Source organism: Patella vulgata, chromosome 3 (genome assembly GCF_932274485.2).
Source record: "Patella vulgata chromosome 3, xgPatVulg1.2, whole genome shotgun sequence".
In the NCBI taxonomy this organism is placed as follows: domain Eukaryota; kingdom Metazoa; phylum Mollusca; class Gastropoda; family Patellidae; genus Patella; species Patella vulgata.
Genome location: NC_065881.2, coordinates 80,589,153 through 80,601,749, shown reverse-complemented (window position 1 = coordinate 80,601,749; position 12,597 = coordinate 80,589,153). Strand labels below are relative to the sequence as shown.

The window sequence follows — 12,597 nt, the reverse complement described above, 5'->3', positions numbered from 1 at the left end:
TGTCGATTGGACGTTAAATCCAATTTCCCTTCCTCTCTCTCCAGTCGACCCAAACTAGGTCATTTCGGGATCAACAACAACAAGTGCTGACGGAAAAGAATATTACACACCAGTCTTCTCTGACAATTCTAAACCTGGAGAAAGGCAATGCAGGTAGTTTAACAATCTGGGCCCTTATTCACGAAAACTTAAACTAAGATACAATCGAAATTTTAAGAAATACTGCAATTCTATTGGCTGACCAGTAAAATCAATTTGCATATATCCAATGAAGTTGCAGTATTTCTTAAAATTTCGGTTGTAACTTAGTTTTAAGTTTTCGTGAATAAGGGCCCCGATTAAAATACAGATCTATATTTCGTTTCGTCTTTTTATACTTTCGATGGCCTACACTACATGAAGTAAAGACAAGTAAAACGAAATTTTGAACTATAAAAACGAAACGAAATAGGATCTGGTGTTTTAATCAGATTGGTAGTTTAACGTCTTGTCAATCTACCCTTTCGATCATTTTTAGATTGACAAACACATATTTCTATTTATTCAAAGACTATGCAACGGTAGGGAGGAGAATGTCGGTGGGTGGACGGGGGGAGCTCGGTGTTTCGTACTATACGAATAACTAGATAACACTTTGCATTTCACCCCTGCATTTGCTACCTCTGACAAGTGGGAACCGATCTTGAAAACTCCCGCCGAGATTCTTCTGGACTTATGGCTGGCCTCGAACGCCAGACATTCCAATCGGGAGTCCTGTTCCCTTACCACTCGACAGCCGCGACCCATTAATTGCTCCACTTGAACTGATCTGTAATAGGATTAGTCTAGCGACACTTAATAGTATTAACAAATGACATTATTACAGCCAATATCAATAACACAGGTCATCTTTGTAGCATTTGACATAAGGACTACAGATCCTTCTATAGCTAAGTGATTGTCTTCGCTTAAAGGACCGAAACGTTTTTTATTTAGGTCAGAACAAACCATTGAAATGGGTTGCTCTAATAAAGAGAGAGAAATGGGGTTTAACGTCCACTCGACACAAACTAGGTCATTTCGGGACTAACATATGGTTTATTTTTTTAATTTCAATAATTCGCTTACGCGTAGGGCTCTATTGCAGTGGGAGAAAACCCACGAGGTTGGACAGGCGACCCTATTCCTTGTCACGTATAACAACCGGAGATTCGAAACCACGCCAGTTGACTCAATGACAAGCTTTATGAAACAGCACGCACGTGCTAGCCATTCAGTCCCCCCCCCCCCCCCGGGGTTGCTCTAATGCTGTATTTATATTAATGGTGTGGCCAGCTATATACGATAATATGTTTGTATATAACGAAGGATTAACCGGAAGTTTGAATAATTTGACAATTTAATGAGAAACTTACTCAATACTGGATGCTCACCAGGCCATAATTAAATTATCCATTAATATGAAATATAGTACCACTGCACAAGAAATAATTATCATCTATTTAATATTAATACACCAAGTTTCAAGATTTAACTTATTTCACTGTACCGATAACTACTGCATCAATGAAATGCCCAAGAAATATCTCCAAACTTTATCTGACCTCCTATATAGTATATGTATCATCTAATAATTTCACCAAAATATCATCTAATTCTTTCCAATCAATAACATTTTAAATATCAGCATACCGATATGTGCATCATGTGCATCTGTCCTCAGAAAAATATATACCCAAGATCAATGTAATTGTCGTCTAATACCTTCATTGGATCCCAGTTACAGTATACACTAAATACAGTCTAATAATTTAGACGTAACGTAATCTGACCTCAGGTACAGTATAAACCCAAGATCCAATGACTATCGCCCAATGATTTAGATGAAGCTGCTCCGTAAACTTCATCTCATCTCAAATATAGTAAAGATCCACGAAATATCATTTACTGTAGACACCGCTGATTTCTTATTATGTAAACCGATAGTTACAATACTGTTTGTTTGTTGGTAAGTATGTAACTAATTGATATATGATATATGGTAATATAACTTTAGTTATTCAAGTGGTGTATCTCTTATTACTTCTAGTTTAAATATATGATAGACTATTACCGTGAAGTCCTTATCGACATTTTGATCCAACCCTTAAATCAGACATATCAATTGTTACAACGAAAACTAATAGGTAACATATTATATCTCAACATCTGCTGACTACACCTTATTTTTATTTTTTTAGCCTTTTCCGAGATTCTATCCCGATTATACCCGTTATTGTTGTTACATTTTTTGACGTTCTACGTTCTAACTCATGACGTCAACTGGCAGACTATCCCCATTCAGAAGTAGCTTTGCGTCAGGTGAAGTTGTCCTGCACTAACTATTAGATAAGTGAACAGTGGTATCAGATGTTCCGGTACGGGTATCGTACAGGTTATAGTACATATATTGGAGTTTGGAACACTATGCCTTAGTTGAAATATGTTAATAACCCGGAAGTTTATAAACCCACCTTTTTTCGTGTCGGTCATCTAAGATACCGGTATTTTAAACCATAGATGTGGACATAGAATGGGCGTGTCGGGTCCCCTTATAAATCAGTACTTTAAAACATAGGCGTGACAGGTCCCCTAAAAAACCTGGTTTTATAAACTTAGACGTCGGGGTATCATGTCCCCTAACACGCACCAAGTTTTAAAAAAGTCAAATGCGAATAAAGATTTAAAAGATTTAAAAGTCAAAATGCGAACAGGCAGAAAACGCATTCGAAATTTACAATGCGAAATGTTTGAAAATATTCCATTAAGACTATCTTGTATTGTGTGTAAAAGCTTTCATAAATTTCAACTTAAACAAAGAAATAAATCCAAAATCTACGATCAACATTTTTAGAAGTATTTAACCTTCAATTAATCACATGAAACATCCGTGCAGATTCGAAAACAAAATCAGACAAAGTGGTCACAAAAAAATTGTGAACGGACGTTGGATGCAGGTGACAACATTATAAGACCACACTTGATGTGGTCGTATAAAAAGACTTGTTCAGATTGACAGCAAGTTCAATACCCAGTGTTAAATGTAATTCATTATTCTGCTTCGGTTCATTTTTATGATTAGTAAACAAGTTAAACTGTAATTAAGGTGAGGTAAGTGGTGATAAGATTGACAATACGATATTATTTAGAACCTTATATAGCAATAAAGTTATTATATTACGTGATATATTACGTTATGAAGTGTTTAATATAAACGACTAGCGGTCTATACCTTCTGATAACTGTTTTCCCTGAACAAAACTAACTCGAAAAAAGAAATAAGTAAAGTGCAATTATAAATGTAAATGGGTTGTCATTCTGAATATTTTCCAAATGTGACACCAGAATATCAATGCTCAATTCCATACATGAAAGGGTTCTATAGACGGTGGGCATTGACCAGAAAGGGGTAGTATTGACTCGTGGAGCATGGATACTAATAATAATAACAATAATAGTATATTTATATTGTACCATATCCTTGCATGAGCATCCTCAAAGCGCAGTCCAAAATGATCACAACTGTCATAAAGTGAATGCTTTCTTAAACAAAAAGGTTTTTAAGTCTGGAACTAAACACAGCAAAGAGAGTTCTTTGTTTCCAGTGGCAGATCATGGCGGAGTAGGAAAAGTCCTTTGTCCAAAAATCTACAGATCTTAATGTCCTTGCAGGAGTATAGGATTGTAAGAGATCACTCGGGTATTTTTGGGCAGTACCATTTAAACAGCGAAATGTATAACACAGAATTTTATATTTGGATAAGGGTTCTATAGACTGAGTATAGATCAGAAAGGGGTAATATTGGCTCGTAGAGCCTCGATATGACTTTCTTCGAATGAAAAGAGCATATATTAATTTTTGAAATCCGTCGGATAGGGCGAGGCGCACATCCTCCTCACCCCGTTGGTATTCCCCACTGAATACATAAAAACTATATAAAACTGAACAGAAATATTTCGTGATCGGAGATGGGTGGTAGAGTTCAATATCATTGGGATCTGATATCGAAGTTTCGCGCGAGAGAGAGAGAGAGAGTCCTAATCTGCTTTCTATTTTGAAAATTGACACAGCTAGGATTTATTTTAATTTTACAGCGAACCCGGTCTGAGGAAACACAAAAAGATTGATAGTTTAACAAAGCAAACATCATTTCTCAAACAAAAATAAATTAAATATAAATTTGAATACAACGTATTATATTGATATTTTATATTATTTATTTTATTAAATATCTAGTCTATTCTAATACGGAGACTCAATGAAAATTGTGCTGGCTGACCAAAAGGTCCCGGGTTTGATCCCAGTCTAGATTTCGCTTGTCAGTTGCAGCGTGTAAAAATTAGTAGTGTATGTAACAGAACCCTTCACAGTTGGATAATAAGAGTAGACCTTCTCGCTGCTGTCCAATCAAAATTTACATAATGGCCCACTACATACCGCATGTCTGCAGGGGCGGATTGGGGCCGGGAACCGGCCCTGGCTCCCGTCTCGGAGCGGCCCCTTTTACTGACCGCGGAGTCCGGACGGGGGGTCCTGGGGCTCTCCCCCGGGAAAATTTTGAAAAATGAACCCCAAATATGCGATTTGGTGGCATATCTGATGATAATCTTTGTCAAATAATATATCTCATAAATCGATTAATTTAGGCTAACACCCCAACTTGCAAGTAATTAACAATTATCATATCGTCATTACTAATTAACGTATTATCATTGTATCGTCAAGAGTCAAGAGAATTTAACTGGTTAAAAAATGCGACTAGTTGAGAAAGTTTTGACCATTCCCAATTCGGCCCACACCCAGCACACCCGGCCCAGAAAGTCTATTACACCAGCCCATTCAATACTCCAGTGATGGCGTGGCGGCCCGTTAAAGCCACCGGCCATATACAACATGATCATCATCGCTCCATGACCGGTCTAATGCCCCCCCCCCCCCACATAATGTTCAGCAGAAAAAGGTTTTTAAGACGAATTGGACAAAATTATTTGTATCATTTTTTGTCCGCCGGCCCTTCGGGCGATCGCCCGATGGCCAAATCCGCCCCTGCATGTCTGTCATCATTAGCATGATTGGTGTAGAAAATACGTTAAACCCTATTTCAAAACCATGGATGAAGTTCTTATAGTACAGGGGGTGGGGGGTAGCCGAATGATTAGCTCGTGCGCGCTGTATCATAAGGTCTGTCATTGAGTCAACTGGCGTAGTTTCGATTCCCCTGTTGTAGGTGACAAGGAGTAGGGTCGCTTGTCCAACCTCATGGGTTTTCCCCAGGTCCTCCGGTTTTCTTCCACTGCTAAACCCCCTACGCGCATGTGAATTATTGAAATAAAATTGAACCATATGTTAGTCCTGAAATGACCTAGTTTGTGTCAAGTGGACGTTAAACCCCATTAGTACGAAATAAATGTTTCAAAATATGGAATAACACGTGTAAAGTATGATATCCATGTTTATCATGTCACTTACCCATATTGTAATTTGTGAACAGGGCCTGGTTGAATCCACGTGGGTTGTAATCTGGAGACAGGAACGGGTTGAATCCACGTGCGTTGATACATTGTAGATATAAGTTGATTTGAGTTGATTAAATCACTTCCCATATACATAGAACCCATAGTATAAAAATAAAACCACTCGGGGCACTACTTCAGTGCTAAAGTTATATTACCTTCCATTTGTGATGTTGGCAGAAATTAAGATGGCGATTTGTGGGTCTAACGTCTTCCGTCTCCAAACTTATCGAATGTGTCAATGCAGAGCCATATCATATTACTCTAAGCAACTGGGTTTCGCTGAAGGCCTGATGTTTTAGCAATTAACGTATATGAGCGTGCATATAATGAATTTGCCATTAATTCCACTACATAATAACAACGTCAAGTATAAAGAAAGTCTACGACGAGTTCTTTAGACGATCACCTGGACATTGTGTACCTGTAATTATAAGACCTTCTATAATCAATCAGTCTGTCAGGTGTTTTATAGAAGTCAGGTAATCAACTCGTTATTATTTATACTCGTATTGTAAAGTACCCTGCTCAAGTTATAATAACCCTTAATATAATATCAGCAGAGATCATAAATAACATATAAAAAGTTTATTACAACTTTTCGTGCAAATACGTTGGGGTCTTTCATTATCAATAATGTCGATAGAATCGGCGACTCATACAGATCATAACGAGTTATTTTAATTCAACAAAGCCGATAGCGCTATAGGGATCAGGATCCGAGCATGACGCCATCTTGGGATCGTGACGTCATATTAACAATCGGAGTTCGTCAATCGATGCATAGGAAGACGCATGTCTAGTTTCATGTCGATTGTACTTGGATTGGCGGAGTCACATAAGAAGAACAACAAAAAATCGAGTAACGCTTAGGGAACAGTTCCAGTTCCAAAATATTAACCTTCTAATTTCGATTTCCAACAGTCAAGTGATCTTTAACTTGATACCGATGGGACTAAAAACCGAGGGATCTTTAACGTGATACCGATGGGACTAAAATCCGAGGTACTGAGGCAGTTAAAGGTCATTTGACACATGGAAATCGAACTAAAAGTGGGCTGTATTTTCGACGTGAGGGCGTAGCAATCTGCATGGCGTATGTCCACATCTTTATCCCAGTTGTTGTACAAGAAATGTACGACACGGAAATACGCCCAGGCCAAATCTTCCAGCCAAATTTCAAAATAAACTGTTATAAACTGTATCGTAAATCGAGTAGGCATGTAACAGCTATTGTCTGAACACATCACACAACAGACTAACCCCATCGCACAACATTACTGTGTGACACAATCCAGCGTCGCCGGACGAATTCGCCGATTTGACCCTTTCCTGTGTCACAGAAGTACTTAACGATGTGTTAATAAAATCAAAAGACCGAACCAGCAAAACTAAATTTATAAAATAATGGGGCAAATCGCAAAATACAACATGGTATTTAAGTGTTAACTTCACTTTCACTACGTACATCGGCGCTCTTTAATATTTCACATAGTATGCCACCTTTGCCCCTACTGCCCAATAAGATAATATTATGTCACCTTTCGAAAAGAAAACAAATGAACAATTCTTATCAATAGCCTGTGTGTGTGTGGGGGGGGGGGGGGATCTGTGAATGACGCATGTCTACGAATATTGCAGAATCGTGTCATGGGGGTGTCCACATTTAGTAGCATTAAGGTTCTGGTTAACTGCATAGTATCACAGCTGACGTATATTGCACGCGTTACCATGGAAATATATATTACTATATATTAAGACTCGTGTTGACGTTAAATCTCTTTCTAGTCTATTATTTTGATAATGGGTTGAATACAAATGAGCCTTGGCAGTATGATCGAATTCACATCGTAATGTTCAATACTGACACTTAGTTTGTATTAAAGATACCTTCCCGCGTATAAACTGGGTGATTTGATGATATATTTGAACTAAAACATATTCTAATCCATCTCAAAACAGGGGGTTGGATGGCAGAATGGTTAGCGCGTGCGCGTTGTATCATAAGGTCTGTAATTGAGTCAACTGGCGTGGTTTCGAATCCCCGGTTGTACCTGACAAGGAGTAGGGTCGCTTGTCCAACCTCGTGGGGTTTCTCTGGGTTCTCTGGTCTCCTCCCACTGCTACAGACCCCTACGCGCAAGCGAATTATTGAAATGAAATTGAACCGAAATGACATAGTTTATGTCGAGTGGACGTTATCCCCCCCCCTCCCCACTCTGTAATCGCTGTCCATGTATCATAAATATCGAAGTAAAGTCTCGGAATATCCGCTGCCCACGTCTTTTTCGTGTTTTTTTTTTTATCTCTGAACTTATTGTACGATTAAGAATCTCTCACCTTTTCCACAATCTACGCGTGCAACCTTTGACGTCACTAGAGCCGACAGCCCCTAATCGTCAGCCCTCTCATGCGCGTTCCATGGGTATCTTTCTAGTAAGATTTGGTGTTTCTACTTTCCATAATATACATGTATACCAAAACTGCCATACTTTTATTGGAAATAACCATCGGGTAAATACTTTTGTGGGAATGTATCTTTAATTGAAACATGTTTATATATTTGATTCAATATTTTTATTTTTCGCTAGTAAATCAAAAATAAATGTATACTTTATCTTGTTTATCATGATTTTGGTTTATTTTAATGTATTCCAGTCGATCCTCTCGTTCTTAGTAGACGATGTTTAATGTGTTTCAGTCTTTTAATAAGTGACTTAAAGCATAAGGCAATTAACAAATCGCGACATCGATAATCAATCAGGCAAGATACGCCCATATTGTGTAAGAGATGGAGAACAATCTAACAAAAAGCGATTTGTCGTACAATCAGGGGCCATAATTTAGGAAGTTACCATCCGATATGCGCAAATATCGAAAGGGACCAAGAACATGCATTTCAAGTTTCATCAAAATCAGATGAAAATTGTGACTTCTAGAGTGTCCACATAAGCTAAAAACGTGATTTTTCGTACAATCAGGGGCCATGCCCATAATCCATGACGTTATGGTCCGATATATGCCAATATCGAAAGGAATCGAGATCTCTGGGAGATAGACCTATATTTTAAGTTTCGTCAAAATTGAATGAAAATTGTGACCTGTAGAGTGTCCACAAACAAATTGTGGACAGACCTCGGGACGGACAGACAGGGGCGACGACAGTATACGTCCAGATGAAAATATGAATGAAGTTTGTGGAACTTTCACGATGAAACTTAACCTGTTAAGGATCAAAAGTTGTTGGAGGAGTTCGACTTTGGTACGCATCAGACCATACATTCTAGAGCTATAGCCACTGCTTATCACGCGAAAGTTGAAACATGTATGGATTTTCTATAGGCCCTCCAGAGGGGGGCTACCATTGTTGTCCCATTCTGATCAAACTTGACAAATATGTTAAGGATCAAATGGTCTTGAATGAGAGGTTGAGCCCTATTGATTTATATACAGGTCACAATTCTATGGAATACAATTACTGCTTTTTACTGAGCGACGTTTCGACTAGGCTTCTCTAGTCATTATCATAGCTTGATAATGACTAGAGAAGCCTAGTCGAAACGTCGCTCAGTAATAAGCAGTAATTGTATTCCATAGAATTGTGACCTGTATACTCTAGTTCAGTTACTAAATGCCATTGAAACATTCTATTGTTTATCTCTTCCTCATCCATTTCGTGCAAATTGTGGGCGTATTTAGCATGGCAACCGTTTATTTGAACTGGTCATAGCTCATAGCAGTGAATGTTTTGATGGGTAAGGGAGACAAGGAAAGAGTATAAGAAAAACCCTATCCTGTAGTTTTTCCAATGAGCTAATCTGTCATAGATACAACGGACGCGAGATGGACTTGAAATAAAGATCGACTGTTTGGTTATCTAAGTGTGACCCTCGCAACCGTGGGTCTCATAACCCAGGGATCCGCATACATCATAGTAAGGTTGTCCTCATCTGAAAGTCTATGTTCTAGAAGTCTCACTTCTATGTAGCTATAACGTCTGTCACGTTCGCAGGGATTTTGGAAAGGGGGAACTCCGGAATGTTTCAAAATAACACTCATCGACATAATTTACATTTTCCGTAAAGACAGGCGCCATAAGTTGCGGTCTGATGTGCACGAAAATCTAAATCATCCAATTTCTTTTACATGTTTATGTGAGTCGGACAATAATATTGACCTTTGAATTATCCAAAAGATTTGCACATAATTTACATCAGAATAAACACTCTTGTCGTATTAATTAAACATATTAATGTAGCTTGTCGGATACCAAGGTTCCAAACGAACATGTGGGCTCCTATATGTGGGTTTTTAATATTCGGGCACAAAGAATTAACTGAACATTTCCTATTCTTTAGTTCCATGTTGGGACGGCTTGATTAGTGTGAAAGTGCTTTTCGAACTGAGCCAGCACATTTTTCTATCAATAAAACAAATATAGCCGTAGCTAATCCAACTGAAGCCATCAAGACAGCACCTAAAATATCCTCCAATAGTAGCGGTCGTTTTGTGTTCTTTATCTTACAATAATGCGGACGGTTGTCTTTATATATTTTGTCATTCAACATTTTTAAATAACCATTGTCCGATAATTTTACCATCGCTGATTCAAGATCTGGCGTCAAGTAGGAATTCTTAGTAACTGCGACGGCTGTTTGAAAATTGGAGAGGAAGCTATCGACAATTTCTAGAGCACAATCGTTTCTGTTCATAATCTGATACTTGGCTTCAGCTCCAAGAAAGACATACTGTTCACCACTGCTTAGAATTCTTTTAACATGTACATTTATATCCTTGTCAAAGATAGTTGGGTCTGTTTTATTAAATTCCTCCATCCCGTTCCATATTTTAATCATTAAATTATTTTTAGAATTCCCAATAAGTTTCTTCCCTAAATTATATCCAGCCATCCCCCATTTCCAATCTGGTAATTCCACCAGTTCCTCCAAACTATTGAAGGGTTTGTGGTATTTAATATCAGTTAATGTGGCGGTCAGGTTACCCATATAAACACTAGTTAACACAATGCAAAACATCCATAGGAAAGCAACCAATACTCGAACCGACACCTTCTTGGCGGAAACGCCATCTCCGCGTGCTGTTAAGAAACTTATTAAAACTAGAACGTTATTCAGAAGAGAAATCATATGGTTCCACAGACTGAATCCATAATTACCACTTTCTTCAGTAGACTACGTCTGTACCAAGAGGAGTAAAACGGCTACAGCGACAACTGTTGCTAAAGTTGTTTTGTAAACGCAAATACTAAATGGACGAAATATTTTAATCCAGTTACTTTCTCTTTGTATTCCCCTTTTACACAATGCTGACCACGTATATGTCGCAAATGGCGGGAGAATGAAATCTACAACTTTTGATCTTTCTCCAGTGATCGAAAATTCGGCGATGACCATATCCACCTCCTTACGATCTAATAATCCAACCAATCCTTGCCATTTTCCATCGCTGGATTTACCGCCATATTTACCATCAGTTGGTTGAACGAACGTAAAAGTAAAATTTAAATATTTAGCCAATATTTCAGACAATTCGACAACGACACCAGAATAGACAGTGTTATTGTATTTGTCAACATTTCTCTGTAACAAGTCAGATTCCAAGGTTCCAATAAGAAAATGGCGGTTGTTGTATCTGTGTTTAATATTTGGGAACAGAGACCCCACAGAACAACTCTTGCGCTCTAGTTCCATTTTATGCGCGCGACAATAGTTTAAACAGTCAATAGGAGTTATCTTCGCATCTGATAGTGTATAATGCTCAACAAGATGGCGGGAACAGACCAACACGATAATGTTTTGCAATTCAAAATCCAAGAATTGTCTTTTGAAAATTAAAGATGACAGAATAATCCATCTTGAACCTGTTCTATAATTCGTTGTTTTATTTGTACGAGAGTCAAAAGTATTTGCTATTTTCAAAAGTTCTAAAGTTGTGTTACTCAGGAATAGAATAATTCGAACTTCTCTGGATTTCTCCTGATATATTTGCAGAAGCATATTCTCCATGTTGGATCGGCTTATCCCTGTTACGTCATAAACTATTGTTTGGAAACCCACAAGTTCTTGTTCAATGTGGCGCAGTGTATTTAGAAGTATTTCACCGTGTCGTGTTTCGTAGATAATATTGACATCCTGCCATTCCAATGTTTTAATCATAGTACTTAACACGGAAGCGATATTATCGGAAGCACAATTACTGTCCATTTCCAATTCCTGCTCCGTTGGTGCATATATGTCTAAAATCTGAGACAAAACACCAACAGTAAGAGAGCAAACAACCGTTAAGGTAATAAATATGCGTGTGATCGACATGCCAGTCATCTTTGAATAATACACCCTGTTTATAAATTAAACACATCAGTAATTGATCTGGATGATCCCACTAGATCACTTTCCTCATGATATTAATGCTGATCACATCGACACTTACATCACTATAAAAATGTGTATCAGAACATTTCTACTTGCAATCGTCTCAGCAATGTTTTTCACAAGAATTTACAAATTTTAAGCTACGTTAGATCAATTGTATTGGAATCCCTGAAACAATTTTTGGTCTGTTATGAATGATATCAGTGGAAATGAGCTTAGCCATTCCGCACAACACACAGTAATCATCAAGATAAATATTACCATTTGGCTGTGTTTATCTGTTAAATCTCTTTTCATTCTGTTATTATTACAGTAATGGTTGACTGTAAATAGCTAAATATAGGATCCGATCACTTTGGTTAAATTGAACCAGTTATAAATATCTGAAATTATATTGGATAATTGTATGATTAAATAGAAAATTGTGTACTTGGCATATAGGGTGGTTGAAAATGCAGTCGTCTATAATTTCTGTCAACATCCAGGATTGTTGAGTTTGTTCTATATTCGTTCCATCCTTGGATGATCTGATATCAACTGCAATCTATTGAACATTATTCACCTGTCAATAAATGAGACTTCTGCTATTAATAAGCTCCCTGGCTCTAATTATGACGTAATTTGGCTATACTATTATTTAATATATGCCCGTCTTCATTACCCTAGTCGGTGC

The 12,597-nt window shown here is 37.8% G+C and overlaps 1 protein-coding gene across 1 annotated transcript in view; it reads right to left on the bottom strand.

Annotated features, from left to right (window-relative positions):
- Positions 1–5,648, bottom strand: part of LOC126816108 (uncharacterized) — a 52,675-nt gene extending 47,027 nt beyond the window's left edge. Inside the window, exon 1 of the mRNA XM_050542308.2 lies at positions 5,489–5,648. Within this exon, the coding sequence (XP_050398265.1) occupies positions 5,489–5,637 (149 nt within the window). The 5' untranslated portion in view covers positions 5,638–5,648. The remainder of the gene's footprint in view (positions 1–5,488) is intronic.
- Positions 5,649–12,597: the final 6,949 nt, after the last annotated feature.